Raw genomic sequence first — 19,115 nt, forward strand, 5'->3', positions numbered from 1 at the left:
GAGATCTCACGCTACAGCAACACAAGCTCACACTTACTGTATAACTCTTTTGGCGCCATATTAATGACGTACCAAAAATTTCCGTTACCAGCGAGCGGCGAAAGCCGTGTTTCAGCTCGCGAGAGTCACGCACGGCAAAGAAAAACGCGGCGAAAGGCTTTTGCGCTACCTGTCAAGTTTTAAAATGTCCATCGAGAAGCAAGCGTGAAGAAGAAAGTCAGCGGCTCTCCTCAAATGAGCGAACGGGGCGGTTCACCAAAAATCATCGACCATTTTACAGTGAGTCCTGTGGGGGGAGCCGTGAACAAACACGAACGAGGAAACGCTGTTTAACACGACAAACATGACAAGTTCACTCTCACTGAACAACTCGATCCAAGAATACCATCAAAACGACAGCCAAAATGCTTTAGGGATGAGATCGTGCTTACACTTTTTATTCTACTCTAGATTAGTTTGGGAAGAGGCATCATTAGCTATTTGATGCATTGTTAAAGTTTCTTGATAATCATAACGTGATATAGCAAAATGCATGAAAGGCATGAGCTGAGCTGGGGTTGCCTATGTCTGCATTAATAACAAAATAGCGCAGTTTTTAAAACTTCATGCACAACTGAAGTAATCCACTCTAAAATCGCCTTTTTGGTTATTTTAGGACACTGTGATAAATAAATAGCGCAGAAAGGGGAATTTAGTTGGGAAAAAACTTTAGCAGACTATCAATCCCTATTGCTTCAGTTTATGCAATAATGAAACATATTTCTTATTTATGCATAGTACTAGAAATACTGTAAAAACTAATATACTCTACATAGAGATGTAGTCCAAAGTATACAATTGTGTACATTAATGTAATAATATAAATATAAATGAATATAATATGCATAAGTGTTAGATAGAATATTGCACTTTAGGGATTTTTGCCGTGATTTGTGAACAAATTCTGGCACTTTGAGAGTTCATAAAATTCCACACTGGCTCCATTGACACCATATAGCATAATTATATATGATATGTACTGAATATAATATATTATATCATGAATGTTGTAAATAAACTTTCTCTTGACACAGGACCACAGTTTTGCCGAAGAAGCACATTTGTATCCCAAATTATAGTGTTCGCATGACCAAGTGAACAACTCATCAGATTTTTTCCCCAAGCCACACATAAAGCATGTGATTATTTTGTCATAGCAATCTGATGCAGTGTCTCACACAGATGCAGACAAAATACCCAAACTGTGCTGTGTCCTGGCTCCATGTGCCACTGTACTCCCCCCATAATATAGAAGAATTAAGATTTTTGTGTCAATGAATAAGGTATGTGTGTTAGTCAGCTTTTATGATGTATGCATAACAACTATAATATAATATAATTGTATTGTATTAAATAACTGCGTGGTGCGTGTCTGATCTTTTGGCCCTGACAATTTAACCCCGACCTCTATGTTACGGTAAATACAGTGTAGTACACTAGATGGCACATTCATGACCCTAGATGGCAGTGTGTCGCGTTTTCCAAGAGGGAGAGAAGAACGAGTAGAGCGGAAGAAGAGGAGTGACGTAATCGTTTTTGGTTGAACAGATGGCGGCTGCAGACGTTGAAGATTTTATTGAACAGAATAGACATTTATCAGATCTCGTGGAAACCTTTCGCACCATTTCTGAGAGCGACAAACACTGGAAACCTAGGAGGGAGTTTATATTCAGAAACATCAACGACTACGAGGACCCACACGTGGACCATCTCCTCGCGCTGTCCATGGTGTGGGCGAATAACGTGTTCCTCGGCTGCAGGTTCGACTGCAAACAATAACAACATATTATAAACATGTATTATTTTATGTTTTTAAAACTTAAATAACATAACTGTTATGTCTAGATGAATATATTCAACAGTTTTAAAAAGGAAACTGTTTCTACATTTTGTTCATCTCTGTCCGTCAATACATTTATGAAGGGAAGTTTTAAGTCATGCTTTCTTTAGCTCTTCTGATAGATGTGAATGCTTTATGGTAATAGGCTAGCCCACTTGTTGCTGATCTTATGATCAATCAACATTCGATTCAATATTGTGTGTTTTACAGTGTGACTTTGCAAAGCGCATTTACATAAATATACTTTGCTGATCCAAAGTATTTTAATTATTTATTTATTTGTATGTATCCATCCATCCATAATGCTTTTTAAAGACTTTTTAGCATACTATTTTATTAAATACAGTCACACATGACATTAATAATATCTGCCGTCTCCTCTTGACTTAAGCGGGTGAATTTGTTTGCGTGTGGGCCGTTTAGTTTAGGCCCTGTCAGGAGACTCTGTTTCTTACTTTGAATACTCTGGTGTACTTGTGATTTCTAGGCGTTTCACTCCTTGGTTATATTTCTTTATAGACGGAGAAAGGTTAAACAAGGCCTAAACATTGATTTATTACCCAATTATTTGACTGCCTAGTGCCAAAAGTAACCAATCACCATGAGATATTTTAGAAAGGTGACTAACGCTGCTGTATATTTCAGCTACCAATTATGATTTGCTTGTATACCATTGACCCATAGTTACATTTTGTGTATAATATTTTAAAATAGGCTGTAAATAGTAGTTATCCAAGCTTTTAACATTTATCTTTGCAGGTACCATCCAGAACTGCTGGAGAAAGTGAAAGACATGGCAGACGGGATTGTTGTGGAGGATGCCCCTGTTTTTAAAACCAGAGAGGAATTGATCAAACAACATCAGAAGGCAAGTAACCCACCCATCGTCCCCACATGCATGCATGCATTCATTCATTATTTGAAATATTTATGAAATACATCAGAGTAGCGTAAAGGTGATTTTTCCGAGCGTGCTGTAAACATAAAAGACCACAAAACTGAAGCTGTGTTGTTTTTTTCCAACAGAGGTGACGCCTGCAAGATTCCCTGTTGTTTTAACAGCATCCTTTAAACCTTCATGAGAAAGGAGATTTTTTTTTTCTCATCACATCGGTATGCAATGGCAATCTTTGTCTTCAAAGGTTTTGCCACAGATGTTTAGGTGATTGCCAGTATTTTTTTATTTTTAAGTAGGGGATGATGTAAACTGAGTTGTGTGATTCTTTTTTTATTTGGAATTCGCTACAATAAAATGTACACATTTCTTAACACCCAAGTCTGAAAATGTTTTTATTTTTTAATACAGCATATTAGAAGTATAAATGTTCATATATGATAAATTCACAGAAACTAACTTTCAAAACATCCCCATTAACAATATAACACACTTTCATCCTACTGTGTATAGGACATAGTTTATAGTATACACGCCCTCTTTGTTTGATTTGAAGCACAAACACGTGAATGCAAAGATGTATCAAATACAGATACAAAAAGATGATTCCTATAGCCAAATTTATTTTGGAAAGATTATGTAGATTACAAATGTACATAATCTTGAAGAGATTTCCATCTCAAATGTAGTAATGGTTTACTAAAGGACTTGAAGTTGGAAATATTCAGGGATTGCGTGAGACATTTTTGCCAACAATCTGCATTCCTTTAAAACATCAACTGCATCAATCCAACAATAGCATGTCTTAAATGCTGTTAGCAATAATTTATCATGCAGTTAGAAAGAAAAATAAATAAGCACACAAATATAGTTGGTTTTCTTCAAATGTGTTTGCACAGAAATGCATGTCCGTATGAACCGAGTGCAGTCCGTTGCACAGGCGGCACTTGTTGTCAGAGATGTTCCTGATGAGGTCAGCAGCGTTACGAGTCGACCCAGCTCTGCTCCACAATGGCAGACACTCTCTTCTCATATTCACGTTTGTTCTCCTGATAGAGCTGTGCGGCCTGACTGTTGGCTGGACTGTTCGGGTTCGGTTCATCCAACAGAGACTAAACACAGTTACACAATTATTAACTGACAATATCAGGGAAAACAAGGACTTCAGACTGTTATCGGGTTACTCTCCAGAAAACATTTCACACCAAAATAGCAATGTTAAAAAACAAATATTTGTACTTTTCTTGATAAAAATTGACATTATTTTGCATTTCTATTTACTCCATTTCTACCACATGTGTCCGAGCAGAGTGAACGTGTTTTACAAAAATGAACATGTCAATGAACTGTAAATGTTAACATTAATGGCACCATTGGGAACAAAGGGCACAGAAGGCTCTGAAAATAAATCTTCAAATGTTATGTGGTCCTAACATTTCATTGAAGTAAAAAACAAATGATGACAGATGTTTTTCTCCAATACACATTGGTCACAATTATATGCACCCCTAGTCATTCTTCGGAGTAAAATAAATCTCTGAAGTACTATTTTCCCATTCCCCTTTCTCTTAATGCGTTTCTAATTTCTTTTGCCATGTCTGCCATAGCTATCCCAGTCCTTCCAATATTCTGTAAGGAGCAATGATCTTAGAGTTTTTCTGGAGAATAGATGGCAAGTTTACTGAGCTGTTGTCCTTGCAAATTGAGTACTAAAAAAGGGTTGCCAATGATTGTGAACTGGACTGTAACTGACATGAAACATCTGTCTTATTCCTAATATAACAAGGTCAATATGGATTCATTTACCGTTTCTGGTGATACTTAATACTGTCAATATACAATTCTTGGAAACAACATAATCTGTCTGGTTGACATATTCAGTCCTGAAAGTGATGAAACATTAATCTTTGGCCCTGTTTATACCTGGTATTAAGATGCGTTTTAATCGATCGGATCAAAAGAGACATACATCCCTGTTAACACCTGGTGTTTAATCCATCTCGTTTGTCCACGTCTGTCCTGATTTCTGGGCAGGTAAATTGATGGGCTTTTTGAGATCTTTTAATCGAATGGATGAAATAAGCGCGACCGGAGATGGCAGAAAACCATACTGAGAGCAGCATTTTTTATTTCTGCTCTGACAGCCAGAGACCACGTCGTGTTAGAAAGCTAGAATGGTGAGAAAACATTGTACTTAATACTTTTTGCGTATCTCTGGAAGTGGTCAAAAGTGGACAAATACCAGGTGTCAACAAGCTCTTACAGTCATTTTACTCTGTATAATTTTTTCACTTCACTTTTAGCTGGTTTGGCAGGTATGTATCATATATCTACTTTCTTTTAAATGCAGGGGCTTATCTGAAGCTAATGCAAACTAATTCGAATTCTCCTGTTTCAATCTTATGAAAAATGTTGACCCGTTACAGCATTTGAAAAACACCATTATATACCAACTTGACCCACCTGGATGGATGTTAGAATAGAAGAAACATCATATGTGGGACTCCATCGATTCTGAAGTATGTCTAAACATATACTGCCATCTGCATACACTAATATAAGACAGAGTATCATTAGTTTCCAACATGTGCATGACTTTCAGCAAAGAATCTGGATACCGTAAGAATTTCTAGAAGCTCACCATTTGGGTGAAACATTTTGGAGATAAAGCGAACTGTAGGAGGCTTGTTAGGATATTCTTCTGAAAATTCAATAACAAGCTTAAAAGTTCCTGCAGAGAGAAAAATGTACACAAGGTCAGGTATATTAAAACATCTTTCAGCAACAACTCTAGATACCAAACACCATGTGCCTTTCAATTCTCATGTAAAAATCTTATATTAGAAGAAGCAAAATGTCAAATAAGTACTAATACAAAAGCCTCTTTCAAATGATCAAGCAAATCTTATTTATCATTAACTATTGCTTAATTGAACAAAACACTGGCTCACCATCTTCAAAGGGAGTTCCTACAGGCCTGTAGAGAAGCAGAGAGAAATGGTAATGTTCTTTAAGAAACTACTGTCTAGGTTTTCAAGTTACACTAATTGTTACCATTTTACATTATGAACTGAATTTAATGAACTCTTTTCCATTTCATTAAATTCGTAATTACGGCAACATACCCAAAAATCACGGCATTCCACAGCATGATGTTGTTTTCTGAAGGAGCTCCACTTACACCAGTCGGAGGATCTTCTTGAAGTCTATTAACAAGACTTTTGTTTTAGTCTCAAACAGCTCAAATGTTTTACCGTGATTTGTAAAAAAAAACAAAAAAATCAAGATGAAACGATTACAACAATTTGTATATAAAATAAAACGATGTAATAGAGATAATTTTGTAAAATAAGCTGTTCTAATACTGGCAGTGTGAACAGCAGACTGCTACTTTACTTCTCTGTTTACAGCAAAACTTTTTTTTCTAATTCAATGTACACTGAATCACAAAGACAAACCACCGTGCTTATTTACATAAACTACATCAAACAAAAGTAAATTCATAAAGAAGAGAGACATGAATAGGATCATTTGTAGCAGTTTATAACATTGCTCCCATTTATACTAGTTTGTTTGTTTTTAGTGTGTTTTTGTTTCCTGCCGAGTTTGCTTAAATGCCAAAACAAAGAGGCAAATGATCAGCACCATTACAACCAACAGTAACAGACTATTTAAAGTACTTTAAAAAACGATATCATTTATATGGTACGTGTCCAAAACCATGGCACCATTTCTGTCCATTATGCACCATTTGATTCCCAAAAATGTAATTTCCCTCCCCCAGAAGTCAACATGGTACAGTCATGAAAGTACAACGGTATTTTTTACAAATACCATGGTACAGAATAATCTTCACATACCATGGTATTTACTCCAAGGTATCAGAACACATTGCTAATAATATGTTACGATCTCCACAATGCAATGGCAACGTATTCTCAGCAACATATCACTGTTATTTAAAAAGCTAGTATACGAGCTAGCTGCGACCATGCATAGCGATGCTTCTCTCATTCGTCTTTCATAACAAGTAAATAGTAAATGGGACTAAAGTGAACGTGGAATAAAACAAAAAAGCTGTACTTCAGCTCGTGCTGGCTGGGCCCTGCCTGGCTAACGCTGCTAATGGCTATTTATTTATGAAATACATCAGAGTAGCGTAAAGGTGATTTTTCCGAGCGTGCTGTAAACATAAAAGACCACAAAACTGAAGCTGTGTTGTTTTTTTCCAACAGAGGTGACGCCTGCAAGATTCCCTGTTGTTTTAACAGCATCCTTTAAACCTTCATGAGAAAGGAGATTTTTTTTTTCTCATCACATCGGTATGCAATGGCAATCTTTGTCTTCAAAGGTTTTGCCACAGATGTTTAGGTGATTGCCAGTATTTTTTTATTTTTAAGTAGGGGATGATGTAAACTGAGTTGTGTGATTCTTTTTTTATTTGGAATTCGCTACAATAAAATGTACACATTTCTTAACACCCAAGTCTGAAAATGTTTTTATTTTTTAATACAGCATATTAGAAGTATAAATGTTCATATATGATAAATTCACAGAAACTAACTTTCAAAACATCCCCATTAACAATATAACACACTTTCATCCTACTGTGTATAGGACATAGTTTATAGTATACACGCCCTCTTTGTTTGATTTGAAGCACAAACACGTGAATGCAAAGATGTATCAAATACAGATACAAAAAGATGATTCCTATAGCCAAATTTATTTTGGAAAGATTATGTAGATTACAAATGTACATAATCTTGAAGAGATTTCCATCTCAAATGTAGTAATGGTTTACTAAAGGACTTGAAGTTGGAAATATTCAGGGATTGCGTGAGACATTTTTGCCAACAATCTGCATTCCTTTAAAACATCAACTGCATCAATCCAACAATAGCATGTCTTAAATGCTGTTAGCAATAATTTATCATGCAGTTAGAAAGAAAAATAAATAAGCACACAAATATAGTTGGTTTTCTTCAAATGTGTTTGCACAGAAATGCATGTCCGTATGAACCGAGTGCAGTCCGTTGCACAGGCGGCACTTGTTGTCAGAGATGTTCCTGATGAGGTCAGCAGCGTTACGAGTCGACCCAGCTCTGCTCCACAATGGCAGACACTCTCTTCTCATATTCACGTTTGTTCTCCTGATAGAGCTGTGCGGCCTGACTGTTGGCTGGACTGTTCGGGTTCGGTTCATCCAACAGAGACTAAACACAGTTACACAATTATTAACTGACAATATCAGGGAAAACAAGGACTTCAGACTGTTATCGGGTTACTCTCCAGAAAACATTTCACACCAAAATAGCAATGTTAAAAAACAAATATTTGTACTTTTCTTGATAAAAATTGACATTATTTTGCATTTCTATTTACTCCATTTCTACCACATGTGTCCGAGCAGAGTGAACGTGTTTTACAAAAATGAACATGTCAATGAACTGTAAATGTTAACATTAATGGCACCATTGGGAACAAAGGGCACAGAAGGCTCTGAAAATAAATCTTCAAATGTTATGTGGTCCTAACATTTCATTGAAGTAAAAAACAAATGATGACAGATGTTTTTCTCCAATACACATTGGTCACAATTATATGCACCCCTAGTCATTCTTCGGAGTAAAATAAATCTCTGAAGTACTATTTTCCCATTCCCCTTTCTCTTAATGCGTTTCTAATTTCTTTTGCCATGTCTGCCATAGCTATCCCAGTCCTTCCAATATTCTGTAAGGAGCAATGATCTTAGAGTTTTTCTGGAGAATAGATGGCAAGTTTACTGAGCTGTTGTCCTTGCAAATTGAGTACTAAAAAAGGGTTGCCAATGATTGTGAACTGGACTGTAACTGACATGAAACATCTGTCTTATTCCTAATATAACAAGGTCAATATGGATTCATTTACCGTTTCTGGTGATACTTAATACTGTCAATATACAATTCTTGGAAACAACATAATCTGTCTGGTTGACATATTCAGTCCTGAAAGTGATGAAACATTAATCTTTGGCCCTGTTTATACCTGGTATTAAGATGCGTTTTAATCGATCGGATCAAAAGAGACATACATCCCTGTTAACACCTGGTGTTTAATCCATCTCGTTTGTCCACGTCTGTCCTGATTTCTGGGCAGGTAAATTGATGGGCTTTTTGAGATCTTTTAATCGAATGGATGAAATAAGCGCGACCGGAGATGGCAGAAAACCATACTGAGAGCAGCATTTTTTATTTCTGCTCTGACAGCCAGAGACCACGTCGTGTTAGAAAGCTAGAATGGTGAGAAAACATTGTACTTAATACTTTTTGCGTATCTCTGGAAGTGGTCAAAAGTGGACAAATACCAGGTGTCAACAAGCTCTTACAGTCATTTTACTCTGTATAATTTTTTCACTTCACTTTTAGCTGGTTTGGCAGGTATGTATCATATATCTACTTTCTTTTAAATGCAGGGGCTTATCTGAAGCTAATGCAAACTAATTCGAATTCTCCTGTTTCAATCTTATGAAAAATGTTGACCCGTTACAGCATTTGAAAAACACCATTATATACCAACTTGACCCACCTGGATGGATGTTAGAATAGAAGAAACATCATATGTGGGACTCCATCGATTCTGAAGTATGTCTAAACATATACTGCCATCTGCATACACTAATATAAGACAGAGTATCATTAGTTTCCAACATGTGCATGACTTTCAGCAAAGAATCTGGATACCGTAAGAATTTCTAGAAGCTCACCATTTGGGTGAAACATTTTGGAGATAAAGCGAACTGTAGGAGGCTTGTTAGGATATTCTTCTGAAAATTCAATAACAAGCTTAAAAGTTCCTGCAGAGAGAAAAATGTACACAAGGTCAGGTATATTAAAACATCTTTCAGCAACAACTCTAGATACCAAACACCATGTGCCTTTCAATTCTCATGTAAAAATCTTATATTAGAAGAAGCAAAATGTCAAATAAGTACTAATACAAAAGCCTCTTTCAAATGATCAAGCAAATCTTATTTATCATTAACTATTGCTTAATTGAACAAAACACTGGCTCACCATCTTCAAAGGGAGTTCCTACAGGCCTGTAGAGAAGCAGAGAGAAATGGTAATGTTCTTTAAGAAACTACTGTCTAGGTTTTCAAGTTACACTAATTGTTACCATTTTACATTATGAACTGAATTTAATGAACTCTTTTCCATTTCATTAAATTCGTAATTACGGCAACATACCCAAAAATCACGGCATTCCACAGCATGATGTTGTTTTCTGAAGGAGCTCCACTTACACCAGTCGGAGGATCTTCTTGAAGTCTATTAACAAGACTTTTGTTTTAGTCTCAAACAGCTCAAATGTTTTACCGTGATTTGTAAAAAAAAACAAAAAAATCAAGATGAAACGATTACAACAATTTGTATATAAAATAAAACGATGTAATAGAGATAATTTTGTAAAATAAGCTGTTCTAATACTGGCAGTGTGAACAGCAGACTGCTACTTTACTTCTCTGTTTACAGCAAAACTTTTTTTTCTAATTCAATGTACACTGAATCACAAAGACAAACCACCGTGCTTATTTACATAAACTACATCAAACAAAAGTAAATTCATAAAGAAGAGAGACATGAATAGGATCATTTGTAGCAGTTTATAACATTGCTCCCATTTATACTAGTTTGTTTGTTTTTAGTGTGTTTTTGTTTCCTGCCGAGTTTGCTTAAATGCCAAAACAAAGAGGCAAATGATCAGCACCATTACAACCAACAGTAACAGACTATTTAAAGTACTTTAAAAAACGATATCATTTATATGGTACGTGTCCAAAACCATGGCACCATTTCTGTCCATTATGCACCATTTGATTCCCAAAAATGTAATTTCCCTCCCCCAGAAGTCAACATGGTACAGTCATGAAAGTACAACGGTATTTTTTACAAATACCATGGTACAGAATAATCTTCACATACCATGGTATTTACTCCAAGGTATCAGAACACATTGCTAATAATATGTTACGATCTCCACAATGCAATGGCAACGTATTCTCAGCAACATATCACTGTTATTTAAAAAGCTAGTATACGAGCTAGCTGCGACCATGCATAGCGATGCTTCTCTCATTCGTCTTTCATAACAAGTAAATAGTAAATGGGACTAAAGTGAACGTGGAATAAAACAAAAAAGCTGTACTTCAGCTCGTGCTGGCTGGGCCCTGCCTGGCTAACGCTGCTAATGGCTAGCATAAACACATCTCTTGCGAGCTATAACATCAACATACAGCACTCATATAACGTTCGATTATGACAAACCTTTTAAAATCTCGCATGAGTCGCCGTCTGGCCGGGGTAGACATGCTTCAATAAAGCTTTAATGTGTCATAAAATGATCACAAGTCCGTAAGATTGAAGGCTGTAGGTGCGATGTGCCAGTGACGTCAAATTTGACGCCATAGACCTGGCAACAACCGCAGTGACGACATCATCCACATTAATTGTTGTCAATAATAGATCTGGACAAAAGGGTGGCCTTGTATTTAAAACAATACCAAATTGGTAAAACTGTGCCAAGTTTCACGATCGAGTTAGCTTTGTTAATAAGGTTATAGCAACCAACAGTCTCACATAGCTAAATAGAGAATATGCTACTACTGTTTATTAGGTGCCAGTATATCAGTTTACATTTCTTAACATTATTAATAACATTCCTTTTGCCATTTATTGTAATAATCCACAGAGAGTTTTTGTTTCGAGGGAGTCTGACAACAGCCTGTGCTTCACAAGTAAATCTGGTCTCAAAATCACCAAGTCTGTCTGGTACATGAAGAAAAAAAAAACTAACGTTAAATGCAGAAGAATTGTGGCAGAGTAGCCAGGACAAAATCAGACGCAATTTTTTTTAAATTGCAGAATAAAATGTAAACATGGAAACCTTTTTTAAAAAAAGGGGAAATCCCTGGGATTTTAAAGTACTTAGTGGAGAAAAAATATTTGGCATAAGGACAGACTAAATGGTTTCAGGGAGTTTATTTGAATATAGGCCTGCAAATTATGGATAAACAAAAACCTCATGTAAATAAAGCATACAAAGTATAGAAAGCATATACAATTAAAGCATACATTGGCTACAGTTTTATCAGATATTAATACTCACATTTGTTGTTTTGTGGCCATTCTCCTGGGATTTAGCTCATAAAATTTGGTTGTAGACCATTTTGCGGGTCATAAAACTTAGTGACCCAAAATATTCTGTTAAAGCTGGAATACACAACGAGACTTTTGCTCAGATTTTGGCCAGATTTTTAGTCTGGACATGTTGTAGAAAGTCTGTTCTGCAGATTTTATTGCGCAGTCTGCGACGCCCTGTTTTTCTGTGCAAATTTAAAAAAATCTGCACAGGCTATTGGGGTGAGCATGGGCTACACGGTGGTGCTGCACTGTCCCCTGAGTCTCAACCTCACTGAGCTGAAGGATAGGAGGATTCTCCTAAATGCCCCTGTTTCCTCCACTGGCCTCTTTGGTGACGCCATGGGAACATTTACCTTTGTGATGCCAAATAACACTGAGGTCAGAGCGCCCCAACATACACACGTTTCCCATGCCAATGTACAGCAAGCACAGCCATCGTGTCACAGAGAGCTTGCAGTTTTCCCCCTTACTCGGGGGAATACCTTGCTCAAATACTTCTCAAGTGCTCAATGCAGGCCATATCGAAATGCAGAGAGCGAAGCACTCCAACCGTTAAGCCTGTTTTTAGATGCTTGCTGATCCATCCCAAACATTTAGATTTACGCTATTCGCTAAATATTGCAGAGAGAATGGCTACGACCCGGTACACTGTCCCATGTCAGGGATCCTAGAATTTTTGCAACTACAGCTAGATGACGGTTGTTTGCCATCTACTCTGAAATTGTATGCAGCGTCGATAGTGGTGTCCCAAATCGGTATCGATGGTTACTCTGTTTGGAAACATGACTTAGTTATCAGATTTTTAAGAGGAGTGAGATGGCTGAAACCATAACCATAAAGCAGCCCCACGGTGAGGCAAATAGTGCAAAACAGTATGCAAACAGTGGCGAGGAACCCAAAACTCAGGAGAACCCAGGCCCAACCAGGGGATTCCAGTTCCCCTCAGGAAAAAGCTGCGGTTCCCCTCTGCACAAGTAAATTTACTAATAAAGTAAATTATAGATTTAATATTATCATTAATAATATAAAAGCATTTGAAATTTTGCAGTGAAGACGTGTCAAGTCGCTGCGTCCTATCCAGCTCTATCATCTAAGCTCTTGTCAGGTCGGCGCATCTCATTGCTCTACCATCAGGTCTGGGCATGAACTGCTCACTGTGGTAACCTCGGAACAAAGAGACAAGACTGGCTAGGAGTAGAAGACTGTTCTGCATTCTTTGATGCAACAAGTACATCAGTTGTTGTTAGAAGTGTTCCTGGTTGATCCAACTTATGCAGACTAAACCCTCAGAGGATGTATGTTATGGAAGTGTAGTGTATGCAAGATTAAAAAGATGTGTCTTAAGTCTAGATTTAAACTGACAGAGTGTGTCTGCCTCCCAGTGCAAGAAAAACTATTCCAAAGTTTAGGCACTAGATAGGAAAAGGATCTACCACCTTCATTGATTTCTAGGTATTACCAAATGACAGAATGCCAGATGTAAACACAGCAGAAAAACAGTTTTGACGACCAAAGGTAACACCCCCAATTTGATTCAAAACTTGGAGCACAATCTCATTACTGAATATTAACAGTGCATGGCTCAAAAACAGAAAGACACTGACAATAACCCAGCAACAAGTGGATTCACAAAGCAGATGTCGATAACAAGCATTCAAAAATGCCACGCAATATATAAAGGGTTCAAGAAGATGGAAAAAAATAACTGACGCTATTTGTTATTGCATTGCGAAGGATATGACTATGGCACGGGAGCATTGCAGGAAAATTGGATTTAAGGGATTTAAATGGAAGTAGCCCTTCCCCGTGATGCCAAATTTCATACTTTAGTTAGTGTGTAATGTTGCCGTTAGAGCATAAACAATATCTGCAAAATGATAAAGCTCAAAGTTCAATGCCAAGTGATATATTGTCTTTATCAGAATTCGCTTTTCAAAGACTACAGAGAACAGCTGGAGTCGGACTTAAGCCCTTTACTTACCAGGTACATGATGTCACTATTTCGTATCCCGGCAAAAGGAATATGTCAAAAAAGGGGCGAGGCCTTCCTCAGAGAAGAGGAAGAGCCACTGGAGCAGTGTTTGGTTATCAGAGATTGTAAACATTTGACTGACCTGCACGCTTAATTACTCTCACTTTCATCACAGTTCTACAACTGGTAATCAGAATTCAGCTACACACATTCTAAGATAACCAACGCTTCTGTCATTAGTGTTCATATAACCGGTCTGACCCAATTGGTCCGGTGTCATTTCCCTCGCCATAGTAGAACGGGATCTCTAACAAAGATTGACGTTCGCACATACACTAGCAGACCTCTGTTACACTTCAAACAATCTGCATGTTTTTAACTGATAAAGTGAAGTTGGTGACATTGTTACTGTTTATTGCTAAAAGCCAAAGCTTATGAATACACATGCACTGAGAGGGGGACCGACCAATCACAACAGCCTGAGAAGTGAAAGCTCACTGATATGGTATGGGTGGGACATCTTCAGACACAAGCTCTAAGCAGGGATAACGACAGACATGGTCAGCTTTACCAAACAGAGCATTTCGGAATTTAACGTTTTTGATGTATAGCGTTTAAATACCCCGACGTTTCTGGACAGGCAAAGTTGGCGCTAGGGCATACAAAGCCATTAGAACACACACTATGTTGCCTTGGCCCTGGAGCTTCAGATTAAGTTCATTTAAATGTGATGTTATTCCCACTAAAAAGGCCACAAGCTCCATGTTGTCATCATTTCTCAGAAAATCCAAGTAATGTCTGGCTTTGACATTCTTCTGCTGGGACAGAAACACCTCCAAATCTTTCCTGATGGCCCGAAATCTCTGCAGGACTCTTCCCTTACTCAGCCACCTGACATTGTTATGGAGGAGTAAGTCATCATAAGCAGCATTTACCTAGAAAGATAAAAGATAAAACAATAAATACATGATCTTTTTGTGTTCCACAATATATTAATAAAATGAACACAAACACCCTGTAAATGCAAAAGGTTAAAGGCTGTTGTTAGTAGATTAGAAAACTGTTAATCCTTCCAAATTCATACAATTAGATATTCTCCAGTATTTTATTCACTATTAAAAATTATTATATACATGACAAATACATTTTTTAAATATTGGATTCATCAGACATCAGGCAGTGAGGAGATATTTAGCATTTCCCTGCATGAGCATTAACTTGCCTTGGTAAACCATTAATAACAATTGTTTAAAATGTAAATGCTTTGGCTCTGATGCCCTTATTATTTGGATGCAGTCTGTCACCACTTAATAAACCCACCCACCCTAAAACACAGTACAAGTAAAAAGTAAAATAAATACTCACCTCAGTCAGGAATGCTTGCAGAAGACGGTGCTGAAGAGCAGAGGATGCTCTCAGGTAATTTACAAGCTTCCTAATAGTGTCCATGACGTCTGAATATTCTTTTCCAAGGCTAGCACACAGCATACACTGGTGTATTATACAGTGGCATGTCAGCAGGCTTGAGTGCTCCTTTTTCAGACGTTGGACAGCTCTCTTCTCACTCCCTATCATGGCTGGAGCACTATCAGTAGCAATGGACACAACACTCTTGACATCAATTCCCCTTTCATTAAGCATCTGCATGATAGCTTCATAGATGTCCTCTCCTCTAGTGTGACAGAGTGTAGTAAGGCCCAGTAAGTCTTCACAGAATGTCCCCTTGCTTAAGTATCTGACAAACACACATAGCTGGGCTTGGTCTGTGCCATCTGTTGACTCATCCGCTGCAAGTGAAATGTAGGGTGCATCTTTAATATCATCAGTTAACTGATTATCTAAGTCATGGGCAACTACCTCTGTCCTCCTGATTGAAGTGTCATTGGACAGTGATTTTTTTTTAAATTTCTCTGAAATGTCCTGTCTCTCCTTTCCCTCAAACAAAGCCTCTGCTATCTCTACTAAACACTCCTTAACTACCTCTGCATCAGAGAACAGCTTCTTATTTTTGCCTAGGACCCAGGCCACTCGAAAGGATGCTTCTATAGCTCTCTCTTGCTGTGTCAGAGCTCTCACAAGCAACTTATTTGTTGATTCATATGAAGACCTTAGCTGTCGTAGTTTTGTTGTCCTCACCTCTGTGTTGTGTGGATACTGCTGTTAAAAATATCTGTGTTTTGTTTCATAGTGCCGTTTGACATTTCCACTTTTTATAATTCCAACTGTCTTGTTTCAAATTAAACAGAACGGCTTTGTGCTGGATTGGGGCAAAATGAATCCGTACCTCTCTGTCCAGTCATCTTTAAAAGCTCTGTTTTCTTCGTGAACTTTTCTTTTTTTAGTAACGGACATCCTCACCTATAGAACCGCGCATGCACCTCGGTGAAGTGTCGTTTTATTAACCCGCTTGATTACGTCAAACTTCATACGCTTACTGGATTTCACAGAAGCAATTGACATCGCACTATCGCGAGAGCAATTCAAAAGCATACAGAGCAGGCGGGTCTCGTCTCTCTCTCTCGCGGTCATGTGATGTTATGCGTTGATTGGTCTGAGCGGAGCGGCGCCACAAGTCAAACAAGCGGGTCCGGATTTAATTCCCTCCTGGTCCGGATCCAGACCGGTATCCGGACTTTCAGTAGCCCTGGTGTATTGAGTCTTTGCTGTCTAAGAATCATGACCGAACGATCTGACCAAACCAGAGACTCCACGGGGTCAGATTCCCTCCATTCAGCCCTCCCAGTTGACTGCCCGGGGAACCCACTTGAATCTGACCTTATTGAACCCGGGACATATGGTGGTGAGCCCCATTCATGCCATTTTTTCTTGACCCTGTGTATTGCCAGGATGCGTCAGCGGAGTCATCTATTCCATACAGTTACGTCTAAAGTGGCTTTCCTCATTGCGCGGCTCACTAGCTCTGCTAATGAGTGGGGTACTACTGTGTGGAGGGCTCGCTTGCTGCTTTGTGAGGATTTTTATGGATTTCTGTGAGAGGATGCCCCGGTCGCTCACTTCACCAGAATACAAGTGTTCTTTGGACTCTAATTCGGACTCGTTTGAACTCCTGGAGCCATTGGAGCTGCCAGAGTCTGCACTAGCTGCCAGAGTATCCCCGAAGTACTCTCGTGCCCAGTGCCGGCGAGACCATAGACGGCGAGCTGAGGAGAAAGCCAAGTCAGTGGAATACCTCTCCAAGTAGCGCCCGCCGCCGGTGCCGTATTTCCCGGAAGTGCACGAGGAGCTTAGTAAGACCTGGAACGTCCCCTTCTCTGCGTCTACACGTCAAACTAGTTCTGTCGCCCTTACTTCCCTCGATCAGGGCCGGACTGGGAGAAAAATTCAGGCCACAAACCACAAATCTATTTTTTATTAAATGTAGAATGCTTTGTAATCATCACACAATGCAAATGTATTGTTTATGAGCAAAATAAATACAGTTTCTCTTGATAAAGTTTCGAGAAAACAAATTTTATCATATATCCAAACCACAAAAGCATGTTTCAATGATTTATACTACAAGTCTATCTTAAAGTAAAGATTTATTAAAGCTTTAGGTTTTATAATAGGAAAACAAAAAACATTGTATGCTTAAATTGTATGTGTGAAGAGAAACAATTGCATTGTGCTGTCAAAAATCTCTCCTTCACTGCTTTATGAATGTTTTGAATGACGTTAGAAACGTGAATCTCACTTTGTTGACGGTCCCTAAATTTACAAATATTGAATGCCCAACGTCAAGCTAACTTTATGTCAGTCTTTTATGGTGTGACTTTAGTAACAAATGTCAAGAGCATGTTTTTTTTAGCACCAAGGTACGTCAATATTGATGTGTGAGCACGAACCTCTCCGCACGAAAGCGGATTTCTATTGCTCATGCACAGAACTGGATGCTCTCCGCTCGCACGAGGAAGATGCTTTCCTCGCACCTGGACTTATTTTGCTCTTGCATAAGATTGGACGCCTGCCCTTTGATTCACTGTGCATAAGAAGCACTCGTCCAGTTTTGAGCGAGAGCAAAATAAATCTGCACGTACGTTTACGCTACAATAACATGGTATCGACATTTGACTGTGAAAAATGCCATAGGTTGCTGGCAGCAGGCCAAATCAGTTGACAGGCCACCTGGAATTTTTAAATGTTTGTTTTCGATGTAAGAGCATTACGATGTGTTTTACGTGGTTGCCAATCCAAAATAATAAAGGAGTTGTTACATGAAAATTCACGATTTTGGTCTTTCTGTCACTGCAAACCTTCAGTTTCCTCCATACTCCCCTTTGCGATTCATTGCTGTATGGCATTAGCCTACTTAACTTGCCATGTTTCGATCTGAGGTCAGTATTATTGTCAAGACGGGTTGTGTCATTTTTTTATTAAAATGCTAATATTAGTCAACTTTAAATTTAGTAATTTTGTATTAGTATGGATGTATAGAGACTAATATATCTATCTATATATTCGAAATAATCCCTTCAATAATCTAAATAATAATAATAATTGTCTTTGATTTAATTTGAGTCATAATTTTTACTGTGAATAATGATAAGGGTAGAAATAAAGGTGAATGTGTCCAAAATACCCAGCTGAGATATTTATAATAAAATCACAAAATAAACCCAAAAAATGTTTTCCATTTGTTTATTGTGTGAAGAAATCATTGTTGATGTTAATACAATTTTATAGCTATTCTTAACTGTGATAATTATTAATTCATTTTTTTCAATGAATTGGTTCACCTGACATGTATAGGTGGCAATTTGAACCTTTATTAAAGGGCAAACTTTTCTTTTTTCTCTGTCCCTTGCGATTTTTCAATGATACCTGTTGATTAATTGTTTAGTTCTTCTCAAGTATTACCCTGTTCTTAGTCTTGTCCTACCTTCTGGTTTAAGTGTACGTTTTTCCACTGGTTTTTTTTCACCCTCGTGGGAAGTGTTTCTTTTGGTTAATCCATATTATTTTTTGTTTTTCCCCATCGGGGGTTTTGTTTTGTGTTTTTACACATTAATAATGCATTGTTGTTAACCGTTTCCTGCCTGCCCATGGGTTCTGTCTTTACGTTCCGTGACCAGTGTTGTGTAAATTACTTCCAAACTGTAATACATTACAGATTACTAGTTACTGTTATTTAGGAGTAATCCCTTTCCTTACAATCTTACTGTCTCATAATTGTAATGCGTTATATGA

The 19,115-nt window shown here is 37.8% G+C and overlaps 3 protein-coding genes across 4 annotated transcripts; 1 reads left to right on the forward strand and 2 right to left on the reverse strand.

The window, feature by feature from the left end:
* The first annotated feature begins 138 nt into the window (after positions 1-138).
* Positions 139-3,155, forward strand: cdkn2aipnl (CDKN2A interacting protein N-terminal like). 2 transcript variants are annotated; one of them, XM_056730731.1, is made up of 4 exons: positions 139-279; positions 1,588-1,799; positions 2,639-2,747; positions 2,906-3,155. In XM_056730731.1, the coding sequence occupies exons 1-4, from the start codon at positions 235-237 to the stop codon at positions 2,909-2,911; spliced, it is 372 nt and encodes a 123-aa protein (XP_056586709.1). In that variant the 5' UTR covers positions 139-234; the 3' UTR covers positions 2,912-3,155. The 2 variants fall into 2 exon arrangements, with proteins under 2 accessions (XP_056586709.1, XP_056586710.1); XM_056730732.1 differs by lacking the exon at positions 139-279 and adding an exon at positions 1,299-1,322.
* LOC130407641 (ubiquitin-conjugating enzyme E2 B-like) lies at positions 3,152-6,893 on the reverse strand. The gene is made up of 5 exons (XM_056730733.1): positions 5,900-6,893; positions 5,726-5,751; positions 5,416-5,505; positions 5,238-5,326; positions 3,152-3,886 (listed from the first exon to the last, which is right to left on the reverse strand). The coding sequence occupies exons 1-5, from the start codon at positions 5,923-5,925 to the stop codon at positions 3,758-3,760; spliced, it is 360 nt and encodes a 119-aa protein (XP_056586711.1). The 5' UTR covers positions 5,926-6,893; the 3' UTR covers positions 3,152-3,757.
* Positions 6,894-7,255: 362 nt separating this feature from the next.
* LOC130407639 (ubiquitin-conjugating enzyme E2 B) lies at positions 7,256-11,363 on the reverse strand. Its single transcript, XM_056730729.1, has 6 exons — positions 11,081-11,363; positions 10,004-10,084; positions 9,830-9,855; positions 9,520-9,609; positions 9,342-9,430; positions 7,256-7,990 (listed from the first exon to the last, which is right to left on the reverse strand). The coding sequence occupies exons 1-6, from the start codon at positions 11,122-11,124 to the stop codon at positions 7,862-7,864; spliced, it is 459 nt and encodes a 152-aa protein (XP_056586707.1). The 5' UTR covers positions 11,125-11,363; the 3' UTR covers positions 7,256-7,861.
* Positions 11,364-19,115: the final 7,752 nt, after the last annotated feature.

Source organism: Triplophysa dalaica, chromosome 19 (genome assembly GCF_015846415.1).
Source record: "Triplophysa dalaica isolate WHDGS20190420 chromosome 19, ASM1584641v1, whole genome shotgun sequence".
NCBI classification, from domain to species: Eukaryota; Metazoa; Chordata; class Actinopteri; order Cypriniformes; family Nemacheilidae; genus Triplophysa; species Triplophysa dalaica.